At 37.8% G+C, this 27,418-nt stretch overlaps 3 protein-coding genes across 4 annotated transcripts; 2 read left to right on the top strand and 1 right to left on the bottom strand.

Annotated features, from left to right (window-relative positions):
- The first annotated feature begins 5,196 nt into the window (after positions 1 to 5,196).
- Positions 5,197 to 6,002, top strand: LOC119072940 (lateral signaling target protein 2 homolog). Of its 2 annotated transcripts, XM_037178267.1 has the most exons (3): positions 5,197 to 5,681; positions 5,736 to 5,792; positions 5,875 to 6,002. In XM_037178267.1, the coding sequence occupies exons 1-3, from the start codon at positions 5,254 to 5,256 to the stop codon at positions 5,900 to 5,902; spliced, it is 513 nt and encodes a 170-aa protein (XP_037034162.1). In that variant the 5' UTR covers positions 5,197 to 5,253; the 3' UTR covers positions 5,903 to 6,002. The 2 variants fall into 2 exon arrangements, with proteins under 2 accessions (XP_037034162.1, XP_037034161.1); XM_037178266.1 differs by having other exon boundaries at positions 5,199 to 5,792.
- Positions 6,003 to 13,092: 7,090 nt separating this feature from the next.
- On the bottom strand, positions 13,093 to 14,112 carry LOC119072941 (thioredoxin-like protein 4A). Its single transcript, XM_037178268.1, has 3 exons — positions 13,926 to 14,112; positions 13,425 to 13,561; positions 13,093 to 13,367 (listed from the first exon to the last, which is right to left on the bottom strand). The coding sequence occupies exons 1-3, from the start codon at positions 14,001 to 14,003 to the stop codon at positions 13,154 to 13,156; spliced, it is 429 nt and encodes a 142-aa protein (XP_037034163.1). The 5' UTR covers positions 14,004 to 14,112; the 3' UTR covers positions 13,093 to 13,153.
- Positions 14,113 to 15,341: 1,229 nt separating this feature from the next.
- LOC119072912 (leucine--tRNA ligase, cytoplasmic) lies at positions 15,342 to 20,058 on the top strand. Its single transcript, XM_037178231.1, has 12 exons — positions 15,342 to 15,473; positions 15,753 to 15,968; positions 16,035 to 16,247; positions 16,311 to 16,472; positions 16,535 to 16,779; positions 16,842 to 17,886; positions 17,947 to 18,172; positions 18,288 to 18,645; positions 18,713 to 18,940; positions 19,005 to 19,425; positions 19,497 to 19,728; positions 19,794 to 20,058. The coding sequence occupies exons 1-12, from the start codon at positions 15,471 to 15,473 to the stop codon at positions 19,997 to 19,999; spliced, it is 3,555 nt and encodes a 1,184-aa protein (XP_037034126.1). The 5' UTR covers positions 15,342 to 15,470; the 3' UTR covers positions 20,000 to 20,058.
- The last annotated feature ends 7,360 nt before the right edge of the window (positions 20,059 to 27,418 follow it).

Raw genomic sequence — 27,418 nt, 5'->3', positions numbered from 1 at the left:
ATGCAATCAACGTAAAAAAAAAAATTCCGCAAAAATCCCAATTATTTTCACTTGTTTTTATGTGAACGAACGTTCTGCTCGTGTCATGTTCTCAAGCTATTAATCCGTTCCGATTCTTATCAATAAAAATCATAATAAATTAAATCATAATTACAATTAATAATTGATATACGAGACGAGAAAAGCGATTAAATAAAACACTTTCGGTTTGTCTATAGTCCATTGGAATATAGGTAGGTATATATGCAACATGGCACGACATACACTACCGGTCGGTAATACACATTTTAACCAGATAGACACAGATTACACACAGGTAGTAGGTGAGTCCAGTTCATTATAATAAACGGCTATGCATGCATTTCGGTTGTGTACCTAGCTATCCATTCCAAATTTGATATACGAATGAGATAGTAGTTTATGGGACTATTAAATTAAATCTTAAGGTAAGTTTCAGCGCTGCTATATATGTACGGTACGTACCTACCATTTAACAATATAATTATTTCATATTATTGGGTTTTATATCGCGCATTTTCCAAGCTATATGGATGGATGTGATATAAGTGAATAACTTGTTTCGCGTTCGTTCTATACTCAATAATTCATATTTTGCATTTCTCGAATAGATAATAATGAATATATGCATCGGGCTGGACTTTAAACGCCTTTTACATAATAAAAACAATTTCAAATTTTATTTATTTAAATTCACGAGATTTAATGGAAACGAACCTCTTTTTATTATTCTTTGCGTTTTCCATTTATCCTGGACCGTTGAAAGGTGCAACGTAAACATTAAATTTTTATTGCTTATCACTATGTTATGGGAAGGTATCGATTGGTATGATATGCAAATTTGGTGTGATGTCGTTTTCAATTACATTTGTTGAACGACGAATTGTAGATCGACTGGAACATTGGAAATATTATTGATTTTTAAAAGTAGAATGTAATAGGGTGAAATGGTACTTATCTCAGTTGCAACTAACGCAACTACTACAACTGTGACGTCTATAATAATTTAATATATTTTACATGCTACATGCGTCGAAAACCGTACTTTTCATGTTTTAAGCACTTCTTTCGACGCCCTCAGCATGTAAAATCCATTACATAACTCGTGATAAAAATGAAAAGTCTCGTTTTCGTGTGTTTATTGACCTCGGCTTCGCCTCGGATCAACAAAATTCACACGAAAACTCTACTTTTCATCTTTTTATCGCTAGTCATGTAAAATACTATTTCGTACGTTGTGACCTGCACTTACTTGAAAACCAGAACACTAAGTCGGGTGATTTAAAAATATTTCCAACAGAATATTTGTGTTATCACCTTACAACATGAGTACAGTTGAATAATGTTCAACGGATTTCCAAAAACATTTTTGATTCGATGAGGAATGAACTACCGGAAAATACCGGAGTAATAATCTAAAAGTGATTCCAAAAAGAATTTTTTGCCCGATTTCTTGGTAGCGAGAAGCACTAATTGGGGTCACAGGCTTGAAGGAAAACACTTACTAATACAAGTGCATACAACAAATACGTAAACGAATGTAACGGGATTTAGGTCTCTACTTCCACCCACTTCTTCTTCTTCTAGGTCCCTCCTTCGAATGTATTCCTGCGTCCTCTGCGTCGTGGTTTACTTTACTCTGCCGTGCTTTTAGTTATGAGAAGCTTCGGGTTGGAAACGTCATTGATATGAAATAGTTATTTGTTTACTGAGGAAAGAAAATAGGAAATAGGAAATTCCATCAAGAGCAAAGTTTTGCTGCCAGAGCGGAGCGAGTCGCTCGAGTTGAAATTTCCTTCTGTGCTTTACTTGAGTTTCTGATTTCTCCATATAAAAACACATGCAAAATTCGCAAAAAACCAGTAAACCACGAAACAGAAAATGTGTCGGCTTTCAAAATTCCGCGAGTGTATTGCTATGACTTGACCAAAATTATTGAAAAAATTTATTTTGTTCAACCAAGGGCGAACGAAACGTGTTGAATAAAAGATTTTTTTTCAAGAACTTTGGTCAAGATACAATACAACGTTTTGTTAGCAAAAAAACAATTTTTTTAATAATTTCCAATTTTCTTCCAGAGGCGAGCACAAGAGGTAAGAAAATAGACATTTTGTCCCCCTGTCATCAGACAAAACGTCATTTTCTCATGGCCTTTTGAGTGGAGAAAATAAGGTTAATTACACCGCAACTTTTATTCTTAGACTTCTTTGAGACCTTCGCCTTTTTCGTAAAACAAGTTTTGCTATTGAACAGTGAAAATATGATAAGATGTCGCGGAATTGAATAGGTTAGGGAGTAGTTACCAGGAAATACTAGACAATCCTGCAAATATTGCATGCATCCAGCGAACCAAATATTTGCAAATGATGTCACACGAATTTGGGCAGTGGTTGGCCGCCAGCTTTGTGGTTGTTTGTATAAAAGAAAAAAGAAAATTCCAACGAGTTGTACGCTGTATTCATGATCGCACAGAGAAATGGTCAGACTTTTCAGCTGATAATTAGAAAAGCGGTGTGAAATATCAAATTTCAATCAGTGTGAGTGCCTAGTGTTATGGTTCCTCGGCTCGGGGGTCACACAAGAAATGTTTTAGGGCTCCAAACAATTTAAGTTATTTTACTTACTATAAGCCACTGGACAATAGGTTTGAATACTCATCATGTCAATTAAATATTCACTCATTTTCCAGGGTTCAGAGACGACAAACAAATTTTCCCTATTTGCTGTCGGAAGTTAACCTGATACAGACGGCAAACATTATGACCGGTATTATTATCGGTTCTATTACTTCCATCGATCAAATAATTTTTAATCTGTTGATTTCAAATCTTGTACTTCAATTTTTTTAACATGCATTTTACTATACAAATGGCAATGTTACGCAGAGCTTGTCATTATTTTTGTCGTCGTTATCGATAACAGATGAATGTGACAGGTTAAACAAGCATACAAAAATTATTTAGTTCGCTTTAGCTTATTTCGATATTAACCAAAGAAGTTTTTAGCCCCGTACGAAGTACAAAGGGGCTTATAGGATTACGATGCCGTGTGTAATTGATGGAATTCGAAGCAGACGGTAAGGGCAAAGTGTTGGTGTCGGGGAATCTCGCACACGCGATCATAGTATGCGTCCTTTTACGACATGTAACGAAAAGTCATGACTGTGCCAGATTCACCACTTAGAGGTGAATCTCGCACACCATGAATTTGTGTGGTGTGCGAGATTACCCTACCCCCTGGCTGCCTATGTTCATAGATGACGAATCTGCAATAAAAATTTTGTCTGCCCGTCTGTCATGTCGATATCTTGAGTAAATCAAATCCGATTTCAAAAATTTTTTTTTCCTGAAAGATAGTCGAAATAGTGAGGCTAAGTTCGAAGATGGGCATATTCGGGTCGGCCCTTCGTGAGTTAGGGCCACCTAAGTGATTTAAGGTCTTTTGGTGATATTTATGGCAAAACAAACGATGGAATTGTAAATGACATGGCAAATGATAGGTATTGTCAATACCAATCCAGGAAAAAAAAGTTTTTTAAAATCGGGTGAGTGGACCGTGAGTAAGGGCCTTAGAAGTGAAATACTACTAGGGCCCTATGTGTATTTTACATATAACTCGAGTAAATTTCATTCGTTTTTCGTAATTTTTGTTTGATTTGGAATGCCGAATAGAATGTTGTTGAAAAAAAAATTAAATTTGGGTCCTTGGACTAAGGCCACTACTAGGGCCCTATGTGTATTTTACATATAACTCGAGCAAATTTCATCCGTTTTTCGTAATTTTTGTTTCATTTGGGAGGTAATCAAATGCCGAATAGAATTTAGTTGAAAAAAATTTTAAATTTGGGTCCTCGGACTGAGGCCGATACTAGGCCCTTCAGAAAAATAAAATTTTAGGGCGATTTGAAATTTTTGTTTCATTTGAAAGGAACGTCGTACGGGGCGCAATTTGTAAGATGCACAAAGTACATAATAATTTTACTTTAACTACATTAACCGGCGCAATAGGCTTACGGTCAAAGTAGGGTGACAGACGCACTAGGGTCACGTACGCAATAGATATACGGGTTTGTACGGGGCTCAGTCGCAGCAAACGCTCCGACTGTTCTGATGGCTCGTTGTTTTGTTCAAGTTACATCTGAATTAATAGCCGCTGCACTCGTGATATTCCGACTCATAAATCGCAGGTATCAACATACACCATAAATGCCAATATTTCAATAATGCCAATATTTATTCACACTCCATACGACAATGTCAATTAAAGATGTAATATTATGATAGCATATACAAGTGAGTACAGTGTGTTACACCTACGACTTGACATAATTTTAATTTAGTATGGGTACACATGGTGTCGTGGAACAGATTTTATTATTATTCTGCAATCTGTAATCTACAAAAAAAACTGCTTCAATAAATCAAAATTTATGCAAAAATGCATTTCAGTTTCGAGTGGTGTGGTATTCGAATGTGAGACTGCTTTGACGACATTTCATTTAAATCTATGTGTACGTTGGGAATACGTATAATGTTAGGAATACATTCGTTGGGCGAAATTACCTAAGCTTTTTCTTTGGCAGAAGGAGGTCAACTTCACAGCTGTGCTACACACAATCCTTGCCATCCATGTTCTTATTTTTGTTAATGAATCAATGACGATTGTCAAGTCGAGGCGAAGCTGAGGTTAAACACCATTCATACCAATTGAACTTTAAGAATTTAAAGCTGTTTCGGTGGCATAATTCCTCTGCGCTACCACAAAAGGTTTCCCTATCCCAGGGATTCGATTTCGACAAAAAAATGGAGATTCGGACTTACGGAAAATGCGTAACTGATAAATACGAAAATATTTTCTCCGATTTGGGAATACCCGACCCGGTCAATGACTAAATCAATTTTACTTGGATGGATCAACAATTATTTGAATATGCTACTATAAACGCGTGCTGTAACCACTAAAGGCAAACAACAGATAAATTTCTTCTGCGAATAGATCTGCAAGCCAATTCAAACGAACGAAACGAATAATATTTAGTCCGCTCAACAAACAACTTAATTTAACTGATAGCCCGTTTCATAAGAACGCGAAAAAGTTCAAAAGGTTAGATTGACGACATCAGGTCTGCTCATGAATATGTGGCTTGATTATCTCGCGAATATAAATACGGTTCATATTTTGTCATCTGGAGTTAGTTAACAACAGACCAGTGTGATTAAGTCATAAAGAATAAAAATGAAAATTCAAATTATTTTCCTTATTGTCTGTGTGGTTGCTTCATTTGCACAACCCGAGGGCCACAGATCCGCTAGCGATGAACTGAGTGGACAAGGTGAACAACAGCAACAAAATGAAAATACCATCGAAGGTGCAGCTACCGAGGATGACGAACTAGCCGATAGCCAAGAGGAAAACGTGAATTCATCAAATGAAACATCAGTTGCCGAGGGACGTCGATGCAATAATTGGAAATGGCGTAGACACAATCGACGATATTGGTTGAGACGTGAAAAAGAAATGCGTCGTATGAACATTAGTGATAGTGACGATTCGAATGACGGAGAGCGTAGGCAGCCAGTTACATCTACCTGCCTGGAAACACAAACGATGCCTCAGAACGAGAGAACCGGCAACGAAGGCAGTCATCACAGACACAGACCCAGTCATCGTCATCACCATCATCATCACAGAAATCGAACGAACACAACTACATTGCCAGAAGTAACAAACACTACAACGTCGAACGCACCATCACTGGTTGAACCATTACAAGAGTAAGTTTCTGTTTCTTGTGTTATGGCACTCTCTTGTCAATGCTTCAAAGTGTAACATTGAAAATATCTCCCTTTTAATCAGGATACAAGTTCCGACCACTATTATTTGATGTTCTACACCAAGCATCCAGGTGTTTAAAGAACTACGAAATTCTACTAGTTATGTACTTTCAATGAAATAAATAAATATTGAGGAAAAAATAAGCAAAACACAATTGTTTGTGTCGCCCGAGCGAAGAAAAAAAATCGAAGAAAAAGTACAAAAAACCACACAATCAAATACGTGAAATGTGCAGTGTATAAAAACACCTATTTTCGACCTTTCTCAATACAAAAACAGTATAAATAAGTATACAGATTTTATTATATTGCCTATCCACCCGGAATATTGTTACACGTACATTTCCAACCCGCGGAAAGCGGTCGTTACATGTGGGAACTTTTTCATTACATCAAAAGTGAAAATTCATTACATACCAGGAGATTATCATTCCATACTAGCAGATTTTCATTACTTATCAGCAAAAATGTATCACATGAAATATTCTTTAGCACTGAAATCGAAACAATACTAGCGATGTTATTTTAGTTTTGATTGGTGTGCACTTAATTCAAGTGACAAAGATTGTGATCTGTCACTTGAATTAAGTGCACACCAATCTAAGAAAATTCATTAAAATCTTTCGAAAAAACTAAAATAAAAACACAAAAATAAAAGTGACGGCCATTTTGTCTACAGCCATAATTTCAATTTTTTCAACTTCGACGAACACCACAGCACTACTACTAGCACGAACATAGAAAATATTCGGAGGCTGATGAAATCACAGTAGGCACTGCGTTTCTGTTATACATATAGATGACTTGTTTTCGTTGTATGAGTTAAAACATACAACACAAACAATCCTAAGCGGTAGCTCGTATCACTAAAGCCTCCAAATTTGACACTTGTCAATTCAGTGTTAATGCTAGTAGCAGTGCTGTGCGAACACTTATGGCCAAACAATTTGAATTTTTGCATTTTCACTAATTTTCAAAAACAATCAACACTTTTGTCTTTATTATCATGTATTCACTTCACTTCACAGCAAAATTTATTGTAACACCACCAAAATCGACAAATTTTACGCAAAATATGAATCTAGCACTTCACAAAAACAAAACGGTTGAAGTAGTTTGTCAACATGTCGTCAAAACAGTAGTGTTGCCAGTGATGCTACAGACTAGATTCGTTTATAAATGTTTTCATCACACGAACTACGAAAATTGTAATTTTCGGTTCCCAAACGGGAAGCGAAAGTAAAAAAATGCAAGTTATGTATCGAAATCGGTTAATACATAATGCGAAAGTCTATGTATATAATGCGAAAGTCGATGTACATAATGCGAAAGTCAAATCTTGTCATGGTGTTTACTTTGATCAATATTGAAAAAACCGTGCGCCAGTGCTCTGATTAATGTTAGCATACAAAGTTGATGACGAATAATTCAAAGGATATTGTTGTTGTTTTTACGTCTGATTATTGTGATGGTTGATAATGTTAATATTTTCTTATACCAGGGGGCTGCCGCCCCCTGGACCCCCGCAAATGTCAACATATTTTGGTTTAATTCATCATACGATAACGCATTTCTTCGAGTTTATGTGCCTCAATTACAATTTTCGTAGTTCTCGTGATAAAAAGTTATGTGGATCACACGGGACGACGTAAAGAAATTCAACCTGTGCGATTGCGGCCCTTGCCTTCGGCGCGGGCAGCAACTCTCGCACACGGTTCAATTTCTTTACTTTCGTCCCTTGTGATCCAATGGTTATTTGTGTACCTGTTTTGGACGATTGATTTTAGGCGATTTCGCGGATTGTAGGCCGAACGAAGTGAGGCTTACAAGCGAAAGTGCCTTAAATCAACCGTCCAAAACAGGTACACATGTAAGTTTTCATGCAGAGGGCCGGAAACCCGAGAAAATTCGAAAAATTGCCCTCATTTTCGGCCCCGAAGCATGAAAATAACTATTCAATGTGTTGAGTTTATTTGTAAACGTTCTACTGCATTCAATATGATACACGAACGCACGCACACATACACAATAAGTCTAGCAATATGTTTTTCATCACACGAACTACGAAAATTGTAATTTTCGGTTCCCAAACGGGAAGCGAAAGTAAAAAAATGCAAGTTATGTATCGAAATCGGTTAATACATAATACGAAAGTCTATGTACATAATGCGAAAGTCGATGTACATAATGCGAAAGTCAAATCTTGTCAAGATGTTTACTTTGATCAATATTGAACAAACCGTGCGCCAGTGCTCTGATTAATGTTAACATACAAAGTTGATGACGAATAATTCAAAGGATATTGTTGTTGTTTTTACGTCTGATTGTTGTGATGGTTGATAATATTAATATTTTCTTATACCAGGGGGCTGCCGCCCCCTGGACCCCCGCAAATGTAAGCATATTTTGGTTTAGTTCATCATACGATAACGCATTTCTTCGAATTTATGTGCCTCAATTACAATTTTCGTAGTTCTCGTGATAAAAAGTTATGTGGATCACACGGGACGACGTAAAGAAATTCAACCGTGTGCGAGAGTTGCTGCCCTTGTGATCCAAATAACTATCGTGTAAGCGCTGGACGAGTCAGTCCGTTTCATTATGTCGTCACAGAAAGATCACTAAATAAAGACGTTTTCGTACAACCGAGAAGCTGTTGTTTGTCCTGTTTACCTGATGGAATTTACCGAATAGAATTGCTCTAAATCTCACACATAATGCAACAACAGATTGTTTTGTTGGTTTTGTTGCATCGGCATTTTTTATGTTTATTATTAGTCTGGCAGTGAATCAAATAGCGCGACATATATGTTGTGAAATTATACATTAATTTAGAATAATCTTTTGGTATTCAAGAATCTGCTAGTGTCTTCTTGATCACTTTTGGTTTTGAACTGTCAGGTCCCTGGGCATATACATTGGATGCTGCCACATTACAATCGGAATCAATTTTGTGAACTCGCGAACTCACTCGTGTGGTTTTAAGCAACTCGTTTTGAAAACGGTTATTTTGACAAGTGTAGAGTTTGCATATCCGAGCCTTCGGTCACAGCCCTGCTTCGGTGCATCACAATCGGAAACGGCTAAACTGTTCCACAAAGAATGCTTTTTTTGTGAAACATTCTGATCAGTAGGAACCGTGATCCAAAGACTCATTGAGAATCTTCTCTTTGTCGAACATTGAACAAAAATATGAAAACTTGGTTCAACTCTATATTGAGCAATAATATCTATGGCAAAATAAGCGATGTATTGTCAATACCAATCCAGGAAAAAAAAGTTTTTTTAAATCGGGTGAGTGGACCGAGAGTTGGGGCCTTAGAAGTGAAAGTCTACTCGGCTCTATATATATTTTGCATATAACTCGAGTAAATTTTGCTCTTTTTTTCTAATTTTTGTTTCATTTAAAAGGTAGTCGAAGGCCGAATAGAATGTTGTTGAAAAATAAATAAATTTGGGTCCTTGGACTAAGGCCAGTACTATGGCCCTATGTGTATTTTACATAGAAATCGAGTAAATTTCATCCGTTCTTCGTAATTTTTGTTTCATTTGAAAGATAATCGAACACCGAATAGAATGTTATTGAAAAAAAAATTAAATTTGGGTCCTCGGACTAAGGCCGCTACTAGGGCCCTATGTGTATTTTACATACAACTCGAGTAAATTTCATCCATTTTTCGTATTTTTTGTTTCATTTGGAAGGTAATCAAAGGCCGAATAGAATGTAGTTGAAAAAAAAAAATTGGATCCTCGGACTGAGGCCGATACTAGGCCCTATGTGTATTTATACTCAATAAATTAAAATTTTAGGGCTATTTTAAATTTTTGTTTTATTTGAAAGGAACGTCGTAAGGTCTTCGTTATTGCGCTATGCGTAATTTCTAAGTTGTACACATTTCATAATAATTTTACTTTAACTACATTAACGGGCGCAATAAGGTGACAGACGCACTAGGGTCACGTACGCAATAGATATACGGGTTCGTACGGGGCTCAGTCGCAGCTAACGCTCGTTTTACAACAAAATCCGAAATTTTTTAAATTACTTTAATCATAGAAGCCCAGCATGTCAAGTAATCATTCACAGTCATTATGGAAATACAAACTGGCATCTATTACCCTGCTAGGTGCTTTGGAATTGTCGTATAAGTTTGACAACTGCCACCTGGAAGAAAATTATATTTTTTACGCGATGGATTTTGATAAAACAAAATGCCAGTGTGTAGCGCGAGATCTCATGAGTCCGGCAAGGTAATTAGTTTTGCAATCAGACCAATATCTGCTGAGCGACAAGACTTTTGAAACACGTTATTTACAATGTGCAAAAACTAAATGAGACTTATTCAAATGTCAACATGACACTTCCTAATATATATATACACTGATACGCAAACAAGTTTCTTGCCAAAGCAGGGTAATAGAGGTTTTACCACGTCAAATAGAGTAGTTTTTTGATACCAATAATACCATTAGCAGCCTTAATGGTAATTTTGCAATGATATTATGAAAAAAAGGTATAGAGTGTTATGATGAAAGAGATAGAAATATTTTGACAAGTACCCCAAGGCAACTTATAATAAACTGGTCTTCGGTCCTCTCGCTCTCAACGTAACACGTTGAAAGAGAAAGCAATATTTTGACAAGTACCCCAAGGCAAGTTAAATTAACTAGTCTTCGGATCTCTCGCTCTGATCATAACAGTCTATGGAAATATTCGCATACTTCGATGGGTTGTGATATAGTTTCGTTCAACGAGAGGGGAAATCAGGGGAAATCAGATGGCGTTGCGAGTAACTCTATGATAAATTTGAATATTTGTATGGAGGATGTAAGATTTTTCTGAATTTAAAAATTTTGGAGTACGGAAATGGAGGTTTTTGATTTTTCTCGTTATAAATAAAACGTTCTGCATCGTTTAAAAATAGTTCCAGTGAATAATTATTTTTTCTTGAAATTTCATGCGGAACTATTTTTATACGACAGAAAACATTTTAATTTTAACAAGAAAAATCAAAAACTTTGATTTCCGCACTCCAAAACTTTTAGATTCAGAAAAATCTCACATCCTCCATACAAATATTCAAATTTATCATAGAGTTACTCCTAGCGTCATCTGTTAGTCTTTCTACATACATGCAATTTTTGCCAAAAACAAGATGGCGAAAATCACAACCCATTAAAGTACTGCTCTATTTTCTTTCTATTACACTGCGGGGTGCTTTGTTCTTGCTGATTTTTGTCAACGAAAAATATATAGAAAAGTTAAATATTTATATCGGTGAATAAATCCTAACTTAGTGAAGCGTGTAATAGATGGGTGATATCGAAATGAACGAAGATATTCCTCCCAATCATATTTTGAATGTTCTTAACGATTTCTGCATCCAACAAATTATCTCTCGTGTGGACAACATAGAAGATTTTTTTAATGTTGCCGAAGTTTGTGTTCGTTTCCAAGAAAATGCAAAGACATGCATCCCGCAACATTGTCGAAAAATTAGAATTTTCGAGGACAAATGGATGGTTGGGTCAACAGACAGCGTCACAACAACGAACCAATCTTTAACGATGCAACGATTGTATAGGTATCTGTATCTCTTTGCTCAGTCGATACAGTTAATAATGTGGGAGGACGCTGATACGGATCGACTGGAGACCGTTGAAATTATAGATAGGATTTCCTACTACTGTTGTGAACATTTGAAATCGTTGACAATCAGCGGTTTTGGTGAGTTTTACTTGAAAATAACGAGATCATCGTTTCAGGCACTCGAGCAACTTGATCTATCCAGGGTCGAGTTAAAAAACTTCAACGTTTCGCGCCAGTTGACAAAGTTGAAATTGTTCGACGTATCAATGGAAAGTACTGCCTGGTTGGCACGCGAATTTCCACATTTGACCGACGTTGATTTCCACAATGTTCACGGATTAGAAGGCGATGGATTAATCAGATTTATCCAATGTAATCCACAAATTCGATTGTTAAAATTGCATCCGTTACGAGCGAGTCAATCCGTTCTCGATAATATTGGCCATCGCTTGGCTTGTCTAGAAAGCCTCTGTATCTTCATCGATGTAAATTTTACTTCTGCGAATGTTACAGTTTTGAGTGGATTGCATCAATTAAGAAACCTGGATCTCATTTGTAACGTTCCAGGCATGTCAGCTCGCCAACTGATGGACTCTTTTGCGGAAAATAGAATTCCACTTGAAAATCTATCAATATTGGCCGCAACCGATTTTGTTCCAAGTTTGATTCGACTTAAAACCATCAAAGAACTGTCTATACACGATATCACAGACGACACGCTATTGCGAATCGTACGGAACCTACCGATCTTACAATCGCTGGATGTGTACTCTGACAGCGTTACCATGGAAGGAATCAGAAATGCATTAAGAGTCGGTCAAAATGGACAACGCTTATTTTTTCAAACAGCTATATCAGCTCTCGATGCAAACGATTACCATGCATGTTTGGATATAGCTCGCGGTCGAGGCATACGTGTGACGATTGGAATGAAAAAACCGACCCAGATACATGTTCCAAAGGACACATTGGACTCTAACAAGCATTGGCTTCGTATATGCTAACGCTGTAATCATTTTTCTCAAACTATAATACTGAAATCAAATAAAGGAAATATTGTTTATCAATCGAATTACGTTTGAAGAACCCAACTCGGCATTAGAGAAGATGCGTCGACAGAAACTATAAAAAAAAACTCTCTGAATTCTCAATTTAACATTACAAATTGGAAAAGTATCAAAGACACTGAAGACACTGCCGGTAACGAATGTTTATGACACCATCACATCAACGAAAACTTGGAATAAAAACTTGATAATGCAGTAATACTATCATTCGGGATTCGGGTATACGCCTTTTGCGAGATAGAATGCACATTTATTCGTATTCTCTGCCAAAGGTACAGGTGCCAGCTGTCATTCACATGTTCATCATTTTTCATTTATCTCGATTGTTATCAACTGCAAGTAACTTATATAATGTGTCCCTATATAGTCAAATTTATGCTAAAACGAATGAAGTAAAAGATTTTGTATCAAAGACTGCAGTGCCTCGAGCAGACTTCAGATCCATGTTGATCTGAGTGGAATGTGTTAGGATTGTCTAACTCTCTTGTGACATCAAAACGCGGACCTTTAGTACATTTTCCTGTCGAAATGAATGTTAGTTAACATGCCGATTCATCATTTTGAAAGATCTACGAACACAATGTTAATGTGAAAAGAAAACGTAAATTTATTTTGTCCCTTCGGATCAGTGGTGGTATACAATTCTAATAGCGATATTTCGTCGAATAATCTTTGGGCGATACGACTAGACCTCGGCCTTTTCTTGCACCTCGATACACCGTCTCGACAATGTCCACCATTTCCTGTTTATCCTCCAGTGGCCAATTGATTTTGTTATTATTTCCGGTGCCCAAATCGATCATAATGTGCTTGTTGCGGAAAAAGAACATGACAGTGCACGGGTCGTACAATTCGTACCTGGGAAAAGAGATCATTGGTGAAATTGCTGTACGGTATGGACGCTGAAAGTCTTACATTTTGTTAAAATCGGGAACTTCAGTGATATCGACCAGGTAAACGATGGCGAAATTTTTCACTTTCTCGGCTATGCTGTAGAGAACTTCATCCATTTTCATACAAGCCGGGTCCCAATCATGACCGAATCGAATAACCTACGAACAGAAAACGAGAAAAAATGAAGACGTGGAAAAATGGTTTGAATGATTAGCCTCCACTAATTTTGACGCTCAGTCCCATCCGATCTGCATACTGAATACTCTGAATTTAAGTTTTTTGCTTGATTTTACTGAGCACAATGATCGTTACACACAGAAAACATTGCTGAATTCGCTTCAACCATTATTTAGTGACACCCACGTGATATAGCTTGATATAGCTGCGTGCCTAGCTCTATTTTGTCGCATTTGTTCAATGTAAACAATTTTCTAAAGCAGAGTTTCTACAGTATAAAACAATTGCTTGCAGAGGCTCCAAGAACCTTGATTTCGATAGCGCCTTTATGTAATTTTAACTCACCACAACTCTGTCCTCTTCCGACAATATTGCTTGATCCACCTGCCATCCATTGTGTAAATGCGGTAACATGTAAGACATTTTGACGGGATTTTATATTTTACGGTGGTTCTTAAATAGGCAAAAACGTAGTGAATCTGCAGACACAATCACAGCTTCTTAAAATCAATGACAATGTTTGTAAACGTTTTTTGACAGTTCGATTGACAGTTCGAAATACGAAATGTCAGAGTGCCATCTACATTGGATACCAGGAACCTATTGCAGAAATGCAAATTTTCATAATTTTGTTGTTGTTTTCTGATATTTGTGGTAAAGTCCAGCTGGACCGTGCTCAACCAGTTCACGTTCTTAACTGCATCGAATTCTTCTTTAAAGGTCTAATTTTACTGATCGATAAAACGCGGTTATCACTCGATATTTTTCAATGTTCACTTCTCTAAGCAAGTCTGTTGGCGAATTACTTTGACTGGAAACGACTGTCTTAAACTTCGAAACTTTTCACATCGTAACATGATATGTTCTAGGTCATTCTATACATCGCACTGGTATTGGTTATTGTTGGTCTTTAATTTGCTGACTCTCAATCTGGTAAAAATTCTAATTTCGTTCCCGTTCAAATTTAGCCATTGAAACCATTGTCTCTTCCTTATTTTATTCTGGACTTTGAAATGGTCCTTGCCGATACTTGATACTCTTCCATCCAGGCACTTAGCATATATACGCTAACTCCTAGCAAGAGAGCAAGAGAACTCTGTTATTTCTAAATGACATCCTTTATTCGCATAGTCTCGTCCGCCAGTTCATTTTCCTTGATTCCCTTATGACTTAGGAATCCATTGTATCTTTGTATCTTGAAATTTCTGTCTATCATATTGCTCCAATTTTGTGTATAACAGGTAATTTTCGTCGAGTCCATGAATTAGGCTCCCACATCCATTCATCGAGTCTGTCAGTATCACCACTTTATCTGCTGGTATATTTTCACGATGTTCGACTGCTTTTCATAGGTTTGTTCCAATGTTATTTAACAACACGAACATGACGATTTCATCCACAGAGATGAACATAACCTAAACTTCAACAAATTTCTTTGTAAATTTTTCGTTAAAATTTTCGTCAACCTGAAAGTAGCCATTTGTGGATGAAATTTGACATTTCGAAATGACCTTGGAAGAAACCTATAGGTCTGTTCCAAGGCCATACGAATTGTCAAATTTCATCCATAGAGACATAATCTCTTCAATATTTATATGAAAGCCGATCTCTGTGGATGAAATCGTGTTCGTTCGTGTTTACAGTTACTTGGAACAAACACCTATATCGCCACCAACTCTTTCATAATTTTTTCGAATAAAAATCCGCATCCATAAAAATCGAAATGACAATCTGCGTTGGACAACCCTGCCAGAACTTCACAACCATAACCTCCAACTGTCACTTGTTTTGCATTCTTTTTATCGTCGTGGCCTTTTTTTCGGCACGGCATGTTAATTTAACGTACAATTGTAAGAATACCGTTAATTTATTGGAATTCAATCAATTAAAATGGTGAGTCTGATTCGGCAGCGATAGATTCACATGATTGTCGGACTGAGTTAAGAAAATACGAAGAAAAATGCGACATTTACACAACTTCCTCCCTTCCATGTCAAACCACATGTAAATAACATCGAAATTGCATCACTTGGCCCCACCAAGACAATTTTTTTTTAGCTCACGTTGATTGTGTAGGAACTAATGCATCGAGCGACAATTTGAGAAATTCGACATTTAAAACTGCAATTAACTGTCAGCGGCGGTTAACAGTTTCTTTTCTCCATTTTTCAGGCAGTTGTCGATCGCAAAGGAACGTTCAAAGTTGAATACCTGCAGAAAATCGAAGAAGAGGTCCAACAAATATGGGAATCGTCGAAGATCAATGAAGTCGATGCTCCCGCCGCTCCAAAGAAGAATGACGACGAAAAATATTTCGTTACATTTCCCTATCCGTACATGAACGGTCGTTTGCATTTGGGCCACTCGTTTTCGCTGTCCAAGGCTGATGTAAATTGACTTTGAACTTGAGAGTCAAACGACACAATTTTCGAAACCAAAAATTTTTCCCAACAGTTCGCTGTGCGATATCAACGGCTCAAGGGCAAGAAAGTGTTGTTCCCGATGGGATTTCACTGTACCGGAATGCCGATCAAAGCGTGCGCGGATAAGCTGCAAAGGGAAATGGAAACGTTTGGTTATCCACCGGTGTTTCCGCAGGATACTGGTGATGCGGTAGTTAAGGAAGAAAAGGGTGATATTCCGAAAGATAAGAGTAAGGGAAAGAAGGTGAGGAACAAGGAACCGAGAGAGGGTCGGAACCGAAACTTATACAGTTGTCACTATGTTTAGAGTAAAGCGGCAGCGAAAACAGTAGCAGCGAAGTACCAGTGGCAGATTATGCAAAGTCTTAATTTACCCGACGAGGAAATCAAAAAGTTCGCCAACACCGACTATTGGCTGGACTACTTTCCACCGGCGACTGTAGCGGATTTAAAACGACTCGGAAGCCATGTATGTCTCGGCCATCATTGTCCAGTTTTCGACAATTTTTACAACATTTTCCCACCTTGTAGATCGATTGGCGGAGAACGTTCTTAACCACCGATGCCAATCCCTTTTACGATTCGTTCATTCGCTGGCAATTCAACCATTTAAAAGCTCGCGGCAAAGTAATGTATGGCAAACGGTACACAATCTATTCACCGAAAGATGGTCAACCGTGTATGGATCACGATCGATCGTCTGGTGAAGGTGTGGGCCCGTTAGAGTATACACTGATCAAAATGAAAGTCACCGGAAATGTTCCTGCCAAGTTGAAGTGAGATACACCGGAATAAAATCGCATTACCAGGCGTCCGTTGAAAACCGTTTCCGTTTCAGACAAATCAAGGAACCCATCGTTCTCGTAGCTGCAACACTTCGTCCCGAAACAATGTACGGTCAGACAAACTGTTGGTTGCATCCAGACATCAAATACATCGCCTTCAAATCGGTCAAATCGAACGAAGTTTGGATATGCAGCAATCGAGCTGCCCGTAACATGTCTTATCAAGGATTCACGGCTGTTGAAGGAAAAGTAGAAATTCTTGCCGAAATTCTCGGCTCTGAATTGATTGGTGTTGCTCTTTCGGCTCCATTAACGCAACACAAGACCGTGTACGCACTGCCAATGTTATCCGTAAAAGAAGACAAGGGCACCGGAGTGGTAACTAGTGTGCCGTCCGATTCACCGGATGATTACGCCGCTCTGTTGGATTTGCAAAAGAAAGCCGATTTCCGTAAAAAGTACAATGTCGCCGACGAAATGGTTGTTCCATTCGCACCGATACCAATTATCGAAGTTCCCACTCTGGGCAATTTGAGTGCGGTCACCGTTTATGAACAATTCAAAATTCAAAGTCAAAATGATCGGGACAAACTGGCCGATGCAAAGGAACTCGTTTATTTGAAGGGATTTTACGATGGCGTGCTGCTGGTGGGCGAATTTGCCGGCAAAAAAGTCCAAGATGTCAAAAAGGATCTGAAAGACAAATTGCTGCAACAGAACGATGCCGAAACGTACTACGAACCGGAGAAAACGATTATGTCCCGGTCGGCCGACGAATGTGTGGTTGCGTTATGCAACCAATGGTATTTGAATTATGGCGAAGAGAATTGGCGCAAGGAGGCTGCCAAGTGCTTGAGCAATGCTGAAGTTTTCCACGATGAAGTGAGAAGGAACTTTGACCATGTCCTGAATTGGTTGCACGAATACGCGTGCTCTAGAACGTACGGTTTAGGGACGAAATTGCCGTGGGATGAACAGTGGTTGATTGAATCACTGTCCGATTCAACGATCTACATGTCATTCTACACGATTGCACATTTCCTGTTGGGCGGTTCATTTAAAGGAGAGAAACCCAGTCCGTTAGGAATAACCGCAGACGTAAGTCCGTTCAGCATTATTTCCCGGTTGTTAAGTTGACGTTCTCGATGTCTGTTTCAGCAAATGACCATGCAAGTTTGGGACTACATTTACTTTGGTGGTTCCAAATATCCAACGGACTCGACAATCAAGAAAGAACACTTGGACTTGATGAGACGTGAGTTCGAGTATTGGTATCCAGTCGATCTGCGATGTTCCGGAAAGGATTTACTGCAAAATCATTTGACATTTTACCTGTACAATCACACAGCTATGTGGCCAAACGATGAGACCAAATGGCCAAAAGGTGAGTCTGCTGTGCAATTTGTTAATTTTCTGTAAAAAGTGCTGCCGTCTACTCGCACTATGCGGTGCACTGACTTTTACCGGACATCTCAACCAAAGATTCTCTTCGACCGCAGGCATCCGATGCAATGGTCATCTTCTGCTCAATTCTGCTAAAATGTCAAAATCCGACGGTAATTTCCTGACACTGACCGACGCCATTATTAAATACAGTGCGGATGGAACCCGACTGTGTTTGGCTGATGCCGGTGACAGCATCGAAGATGCTAATTTTGTCGAATCTACCGCCGATGCTGGCATATTGCGATTGTACACGTTCATCGAATGGGTGAAAGAGATGATCGAGTCGAAGCTGCTGCTCCGTACCGGTCCACAGGATACGTTCAACGACAGAGTGTTCATCAGCGAAATGAATTTGAAAACGAAACTGGCCGATGAGTACTACAGCAAGTTGCTGTTTAAGGAAGCGCTCAGGTTTGTTCATCTTGTGGTCGTTCCCATTACGAAGATCGCTGATTCGACGATTTTTATTGCCGAACAGGTTTGGCTTCTTCGAGATGCAATTGGCCAGAGATAAATATCGAGAACTGTGCGGCGTAAGTGGCATGCATGTGGATTTGGTCTTCGAATACATTCGTCGGCAAGCTTTGGTACTGGCACCGATTTGTCCTCATGTGTCCGATCATATCTGGACTCTATTGGGCAATAAAACGTCAATTGTCGAAGCGAAATGGCCGGAGGTCGGAGACATCAATGAAAGTGAAATACGGTTTGTAATGCGCATGTGGAATGTGTGCACCGGAAATCCCTAATGTTAATCGTTACACCAACAGTTGCTCCGAATATCTGATGGAAGCCGCTCATACGTTCCGCTTGACCCTTCGCCAGTCCACACAATCGAAAGGAAAGGGCGGCAAAGACAAAGAAATTGCACCCACTCAACGCCCGACAAACGGCCTCATTTGGGTGGCAAAAACGTTCCCTCCATGGCAGAGTTGTGTCTTGGACACGATGCGTGAACTTTACGAGAAAAATAACGGTCTTCCGGATAATAAAGTGATTTCCACCGCACTCGGTACCAAAGACATTCTGAAGAAGTACATGAAACGCGTCATGCCATTTGCCATACAAGTCCGGGAACGAGTTGAGGATACGACCGGAAAAGGTGGCAAAGATGCGCTGTCTATAACATTAGACTTTGATGAACGGGCAATATTGGAGAATAACTTGGACTATCTGAAGGGGACGTTGAATGTAAGGGAAAATCAAGTTAGTCACTCGCCGGCGTTTGTGGATCTAATTTCTCCATTTTTTATGCCCCCCAGTTGGAATCGTTGGAACTGAAGTACACTTCCGAATCAGATGTCCCCGATCGAATCCGAGAAGAGGTTCGACCAGGTCATCCATACATCGAATTCAGCAGTAAGCCTGCCGTCCAAGTGATTTTAGACAATCCGGTTCAGATGTCGGGACTGTTTCGAGTTAACATTGGAATTTCCGATGGCGACACAACCAAAACAGTCTTGGAGAAAGTGGCAAAGGCTATTGAGCTGAAAGGTAAACGTGAATGGAAATGGAAATGACTTCGGTGATGCCCAACAAAATTGATTTACATTTCACAGAGCTGACTGGTTTGAAGATCTGGCGCTTTGTTGATCCGATTTTGGGACCGCGGAAAATTCCTCGATGCGACGACTACAAGGAAGGCAAAGTATTGCTGGAGACTGGCGTGTTTAAGATCGATGTTGGCAAGAAGGAAATTTATTTGGACACGGTAGAGGCGGGCAAAGTGAACATTGGCACCGATTTTGTGTACATTGTCGAATAGTATTGAGATTCAATTAAACGCACGAGTGATTTTCATAACATTTCTGCGAAACAGTTAAACGGAAAAGTTTTTTCTTCTTATTTTCGTAACACATTGTTGCGGCCCTCTCATTGGGGGATTCTTTTCAAAAACATTCTATCGAATTCGGACACTGGACTTTCTAATCTGTGGCTAGTAAAGTATTGAACCCTCGTCCCCACTAGAACTACTTTTTGAAAAAAATCATCGATTCTTGTATGGTTAGTGGGAGGTGATCGAAAACATGAAATTTTGGAAAGCTATCCATTGACACCACATGTGCACGGTTTTCTTGTCTTATGAACTGAAAGAACTGACCTGCTGTTACCTTACTCCATAGACAGAATTCAGAAAGGAACCACAAATATCGTCTAAATTCCTGGAGTTCGATAGTTCTAGGATAGGGAAGACAGTGGACCATGAAGACACTTATTTTTAGGAACTGACCTTGTTTAGGAAACATGTTACCAGTCCAAATGTTAGCCGAAAAAATGAACAAAAACGTCTCCTGTAGAGACGTCAGGATTAGAAAAAATAATTTCATCAGGGAACGGGACCGATAAAAGAGTGACGTCGTCCGAAAAAGCATTCGTAAGAAAACATTGGAATTTTTAAAAGAAAAATCCCAACAAAAATCTCTTCGAGAAAAGTGTGACGCAGTCTTTGAAATACAATTTCTAAAATGAATGATATCGCTAGAGTTGACGCTTTCAGCTTCGTTACGCAAAAATTAAATTTTACACCCAATTTTAGTTCAAACAAGCTGGCTTAGTTTTTCTCATCATCTGCCAAATAATTTTTACCAAAAAAAATTTGACTGGAAACAACCAAAATTTTACCAAAAAAATCTGCGTCGCAAAGTGGCAAATGTTCAGGAACAGACCAGCAAGAAAATTTATCTGCCACATGCGACGCAGATTTTTTTGGTAAAATTTTGGTTGTTTCCAGTCAAAATTTTTTTTTTTTAAATTATTTGGCAGATGATGAGAAAACCTAAGCCAGCTTGTTTGAACTAATTGGGTGTAAAATTTAATTTTTGCGTAACGAAGCTGAAAGCGTCAACTCTAGCGATATCATTCATTTTAGAAATTGTATTTCAAAGACTGCGTCACACTTTTCTCGAAGAGATTTTTGTTGGGATATCAGTCGTTTTAGAAGTGTAGTCAACACTGCTTTTTATAACAGCTTACAGTTTTAATTCAAAAATTTTACGAAAATCGAAAATTTGACGAAATTCAAAAATTTGACGAAATTCGAAAATTTGACGAAATTTGACGAAATTCTAAAATTTGACAAAATTTGACGAAATTCGAAAATTTGACGAAATTTAACGAAATTCGAAAATTTGACGAAATTTGACGAAATTCGAAAATTTGACGAAATTTAACGAAATTCGAAAATTTGACGAAATTCGAAAATTTGACGAAATTTGACGAAATTCGAAAATTTGACGAAATTCGAAAATTTGACGAATTTGACCCATTTCCAACTTTCGACATTTTTTACATATGCCCCTCTGTTCTACTCGTAAAACTCTGAGACTTTGCCGAAGAAAATAACTCTCTATCTCTCATAACCCAAAAAAAATATTAGTCCTTTCATCCTACGCTCGAGTAGCTCAAAATTTGGTCACTCTAATCACTCTAGCTCAAACGAATCTGCCTAAATTTTTTAAATTATTTTTTTGTTCGAATCGTGTTACGAATACCTTTCATTTGATGGGTCGCACGCCTCTGTAGGTTTCAATACAGCTAAGCTACACCCGAAAACGCGTTCCCGACCCTCGAAAACCACACTCAGAAACCACTTCGAGGCCAATAAAACAAAATTCTGGTTTTTCCTGGGGTAATGGCGTATCACATTTTCATTTTTATGCCCACCCTGAGGTTCCTGCAAAATTTCATGAAGATTGGCTGACTAGTTTCCGAGATCGACCGTCGATAGATAGACAGATAGACAGATAGACAGATAGACAGATAGATAGAAATATACAGAGTAAGTTGAAAGATTTTGATTGTTTGCAAAACGTTAATTTGGTGCATTTTCTATCAAAATGACCAACTTCAAAACGATGTATCTACGGCAATTTTAAAGTTACATAGTCGAGTGATAGCTCGTTTTGCTCGTATTTGAAGCGCGAATAAGATAGATTAGGATTTGTGGTGATACAGGCCAAAGGAAAGAAACTTAAATTCTCGCCTATAATATAGTTGCCGCGTCTCAAAAAAATTTCTTCGTTCTTTTTTTGGAAGTTAGACTGCGTCAAGTCCTCCGCTATCGCTCCGGACATGATCGTCGATAACATCCCAAATATGGAACTTTTCATAATCCTTGAACCGAAATCAAAGACTTACCCAAGCCATATCTCAGGCTCCTGAACATGGATCACGGCCGGCCGGCTGAAAACAGAAGTAATTGAATGCAGCTTTCGAATTACACCATTTTTATGAAAAATGGCTTCAACGTTCATGAATTTTCCGGGACACTTTTTGGGGTAATTCTAATACCGACACTCCTCCAAAAAAGAAAGTTGTCACATTAAGTAGTATTTTAAATGACTGGTGATAAAAAGATGAAAAGTAGAGTTTTCGTGTGAATTTTGTTGATGCGAGGCGTAGACGAGGTCAATACACACACGAAAGCTAAACTTTTCATTTTTATCCCAAGTTATGTATTGGATTTTACATGCCGAGGGCGTTGAACAGGCGTCCCACTTGTCCGAAATGTCCGAAATTTTACACATTTGTCCGAAATTGTCCGAAATGTCCGAAATTTTCTTCAAGATCTGACCGAATTTAAATATTGAAACTTATAAAAGACTCTACAAAAAAAATCGCCTGCGGCGCGCTTCATACATTTTTCAATTATAATTTCCATGTACCAATTCTTTGTCTTAAAATTTATATCAACATAGATGAGGGAGTAAATTAATTTTACGTACATATGTACAACCCTTTGAATTATTTGAATTAAGATTCGTCCATCAGTCAACAACAGTCATTCGCTAATTAAATAAGTGTTTTACTAAAAACGATTTTAATTTGATTAAATTGTTACTGAATTTGTTAAGGGCAGATTCCGCTAATAACGGTCTGTTGAGTTACAATTTTTAAGACTGAAAACTCTAGTTTCAAGAAAAAATCGTAGTTTCAGGCATTAGACTGATCCTTCCTCTATTGCCTCCAAGTGTTAAAAATTTGATCTGAGGTAACTGGTCATACAAAACTATTGCAATTGGCGGAGGTCTGCATTTTCAAACCCATATTCTACGGCGATCTCCGCTATCAATTTTTTTTTCCGCCAACAACGGATTTGTTCCATAGTTTTTCACGCTCTATCGTCTCCAGCAAGTTTTTCTTCGTTCACCATAGAAACTCAGGCGTCCGCTTATAGACGATTTTACAGATTTTAAAATTTACCATCAGCGAACCTGCGAGCCGCCCTTAACTGAAACTACTTTCATTTCACTCGTCACAATCCGAGCCTTCACATAGATATTTTAATAATCGATGAGATAGACACACTCTCCTGGTTTCTTCAGGATAACTTTAACTTCTGGAGGCAGTCAAATTCAAAAAAGGGAACTATCGTTCTATTGTCGAATTTTTTAAGTTACTTGGAACTAAATAGAAAATCTGCCTGCCTGTGGCGTATCGAGCTTCGAAAAGTAAAAATACGACTGATGTTTTGAAGGTCGACGTATTAGGCATCTAGCATAAATTTGAAGTGCGAACAATAGTACATTACTAAACCAGTGTATAGTATGGCGTTTTACTTTACGAGCGAGGGAAAGGGTTTTCACTAGTGAGAGAAAGGCTACATTCCCTCACTAGTAAAGTAAAATACATTTCTAAGCATTAGTACAAAATTTTTGGAATTGAAGTCGTCTGCGGTAAAAAAGTATGTTGCCTGAAAGTTCAACTAGTTTTATTTGAAGAAAGCCGTTCTAAAACTTTTTCTTTCTTTTTTAAATATTTTCAGCCAGGTTTCAGTTAACCCTCAAATTTAACAATACTTTTAGTAAAACATTTTTCAAGTCCTATATACCAGTTAATGATCAATTCATGTCACGTCAAAATATACTCCAAACAAATTTTTGAGTTTAGAATTTGTCACCAAATTCTGCTGATATAAAACGTTGAAATTTAGTGAGGGAATGATTTTTAATGTCTCACAGACTATTCCTATTGTGATTCTTTAGTGAAAACTGGAAAACATTTGTCCGAAATTTTTTCTGGAAATGTCCGAAATTTTATACAAATTGTCCGAAATGTCCGAATTTCGGACAGGGCAAAATTTAGTGGGAGGCCTGGCGTTGAAGGAAGTGCTTGAAACTTGAAAAGTACGATTTTCGACGCACGTAGCATGTGAAAGATATTGTTTTTTTGTGTGGATATATTCGACTTTAAAGGTATGAATAGCTTTCGGCTGAAAAAACAATTTTAAATTTTCCAAAAAAAAAAAATTGTTCCACAACTTTCGAGCCAGACAAAGAAATATCATAAAGAATTTAAGAGTCATATCGCCAGGACTTCAGGCGATTGGGGAACAAGCGGTCTCCGATTTTAATGAGTGATAGCTCGTTGGATTCGTCTTTCAATTGTAGGAAACACGTGTCTTTCACTTTTTCTAAAAAAAAAAATTGTTTTCTGTGAAAAGCGTTCAAAAGTGAAGACATGTCAGTGGGTACCGAAAACAGTTTTTCGACAATAACTCAAGAAAAAATTATTTTTAATAGTTGTAATGTTGTACGAATGTCGGCCTTGGAAAGACCTACAGGTAGAGTATACGCACTGCTTGGTGCGAGTACATCCACGAGAGTTATAAGTAAAAATATAGTGAATGTTCGGATTCTCTGCAGCTTCGTTGCTCGACGGAACTGAGTATGGGGTGTTGTTGTTGGCCTCACCCACTATCGTTGCAAATATGAATGAACCCAGTACTTTTGTGCTGCAAGCCCACAGATGTCTTGGAAAAAAAAGTTGGTTCCAAAATGCAGATTTTTTCTTTTTTCCTGAGGGCTCTACAGCATCTGGAACGGTCATTTTTTATCGTGTACTATTCTTTTACCTTATCAATAGAAAAACGCTTACTGTGGGATGCAACCTGTGGTGACACACTTGCAAAATCATACGTAAAGCAGACTTCCAAAGATGTTGGTTGGGTTGCCAGAACAGCAGAACAAGATAAGATATCTCATTATTCATCCTTACTTAGTCAATATCATTTTATTCCGCTAGGTTTTGAAAGGTTGCTAGGAATCTCGCGCCGCGTCATTCACAATAATTCACATTTTGACACATTTTGTATAAGGAAAATGTCACTTTGTGAGTAATTGTGAATGACGCGGCGCGAGATTCCTTTACACCGTTTTGAAACCTTAGGTCCATGGGGACCACATTGTAAGAAATTTGTTTCCGATTTGGGCAAAAGAGTTTCAGAACTTACACATGAAAAAAGGGCCACATTATACCTCAAACAAAGGCTGAGCATTGACGTTCAACGAGGAAACGCGATATCAGTTCTCAATACATTGCCAAGAAGTTTGGAAGAAGTTTTTTATTTGATTTCAAAAAAAAGACTAATTTTTTGTAATATTTTCTTTTGAAAAGATCGTTTTTTTACTGACTGCGCCTTAGTGAGCAGTCTTTTTTTTCGCATTTTATAATAATAGAAATTTTCATAAACAGAAAAACGCTTCGATATGTCGTGAATATATCAGATCCAGTGTTAGTAATATCAAGAGAAAAATCATTAATTTTTTCTCGGAGGATTTTAGTCAAATAAAAAGTTAGCGTATAGCAAATGACCTCAGGACTCCGGAACAGTAATAAGTTTTTCAATCGGACCAATATTTGCTACGTGACAGAAGATTGGGAAACCGTTTGCTCCCACTTCGTTGATCATATCGTTTTTTACAACAATTTAAAATAATTTTTTCTTGAGCTATTTCCGAAAAACTGTTTTCGGTACCCTCTGACGTGTCTTTTTGAGCTCTTTTCACAGAAAACAATTTTTTTAAGAAAAAGTGAAAGACACGTGTTTCCTAGAATTGAAAGACGAATCCAACGAGCTATCACTCATTAAAATCGGAGACCGCTTGTTCCCAAAGCTAAAAAAAATCGCCTGAAGATCTGGCGATATGACTCTAAACGGGCAGGGAGCACATCAGCACTATCGGATCTATTACTTCATTTGTTCTAACGAATTTCAAAAGGTTGATTTCCAACTTTTATTTTATTGAACATGGTTTTTGACATATATAAAAGATCGACAAAGCTTGCCGTTTATTTCTGAGGTCTTTATCGATAATAGCCGTTTTTAATCGGTTTTGCTTTTTTCGATCGCAGTGCATGTTAACGATGACAAACTATTAATTTCATTCAAAATTTCTATCGCCCGCCCTATGCTATATCAATCAGCATAAGAGAAAATCGTCAAAAGAAATAGAGGAAAGTAAAATCCAAAAAGAATCGTAAATTGCCTGAACTTTGCAAAAGTTTCTCCATACACAATACACAATCGTACGCAATATTCTAGTGGTCTGGTCAGTTACATTATCTTTGAAAATTGATTGTTTGGCTAGAAATAATGGGACCGATGAAAATTGCAGATTACAAACTTGAATGGAAGGTTACTTACAACACAAATAGATAACATTGATTGGACAAGTACCGTAAAATTGGGTTATTATTATCGTGAACAATGGAAAGTCAATAGTAGAATGAGTGTGGGTCATGGCTGGTAGTATACTACACTCGACGATTGGCCGATGATATTTGAAATAATAATCAATTTTATCTCAGCTAATTTAGGCTCAGCATTTTGAACTTGAATGCAAACACTTGTTGGATTTGTTTGGAATTGAGTGCTAAAAATCAGATCCGATCCGTAACACGTTACATACATTGAAAAAATGAGACAAAGAAGAAGAATTGGTGTTTGTTATGGATGCTGGTATTTTTCGTTCTCTATATATATACATTTATTCTCAAAAGAACAACACTGTCATTACATTAATGATTGCCAAATGACACAGTATACTCAACATGTATGAATAATTTAATTGTTTTGATTTCGTTTGATTTATGTCCTTCCCGGATCATAAGTGTGATTGTGTAATATTCGACAACTGCCTCTCACCACTTCCGTTACAATCTCTTGAATCACTGACTTATTAATTTTGAATTTTTGACAGAATTCCGCAAAAAATTTTGGTATTGTTCCTCTAGCACCCACCATGAGACCGATTACACTTAATTGTTTCAGTTTTAATTTGGTTTGAATATCGGCTATACATGGTTCGTATAATCGTTTCTTTTCTTCGTTCACTGACTCTGGTTGATTTTCGTCGCTTTCGAATCGAACTGTAGGATCCAATATATATCCATTTCGACTGTC

Source organism: Bradysia coprophila, assembly GCF_014529535.1.
Source record: "Bradysia coprophila strain Holo2 chromosome IV unlocalized genomic scaffold, BU_Bcop_v1 contig_84, whole genome shotgun sequence".
NCBI lineage: Eukaryota > Metazoa > Arthropoda > Insecta > Diptera > Sciaridae > Bradysia > Bradysia coprophila.
The sequence above is the reverse complement of the archived record's forward strand: the minus strand, read 5'-3'. Positions and strand labels throughout refer to the sequence as shown.

Coding starts and splice junctions, on each gene's coding strand:
- LOC119072941 (XM_037178268.1), bottom strand. CDS start 14,003: ATGTCTTACATGTTACCGCATTTACACAATGGATGGCAGGTGGATCAA. Junction 13,562..13,925: donor CGGAAGAGGACAGAGTTGTG/GTGAGTTAAAAT, acceptor TTCTGTTCGTAG/GTTATTCGATTCGGTCATGA. Junction 13,368..13,424: donor GTTCCCGATTTTAACAAAAT/GTAAGACTTTCA, acceptor CTCTTTTCCCAG/GTACGAATTGTACGACCCGT.
- LOC119072912 (XM_037178231.1), top strand. Junction 18,173..18,287: donor TGAGACCAAATGGCCAAAAG/GTGAGTCTGCTG, acceptor CTTCGACCGCAG/GCATCCGATGCAATGGTCAT. Junction 19,426..19,496: donor ATCTGAAGGGGACGTTGAAT/GTAAGGGAAAAT, acceptor TATGCCCCCCAG/TTGGAATCGTTGGAACTGAA.
- LOC119072940 (XM_037178266.1), top strand. CDS start 5,254: ATGAAAATTCAAATTATTTTCCTTATTGTCTGTGTGGTTGCTTCATTT. Junction 5,793..5,874: donor CTGGTTGAACCATTACAAGA/GTAAGTTTCTGT, acceptor CCTTTTAATCAG/GATACAAGTTCCGACCACTA.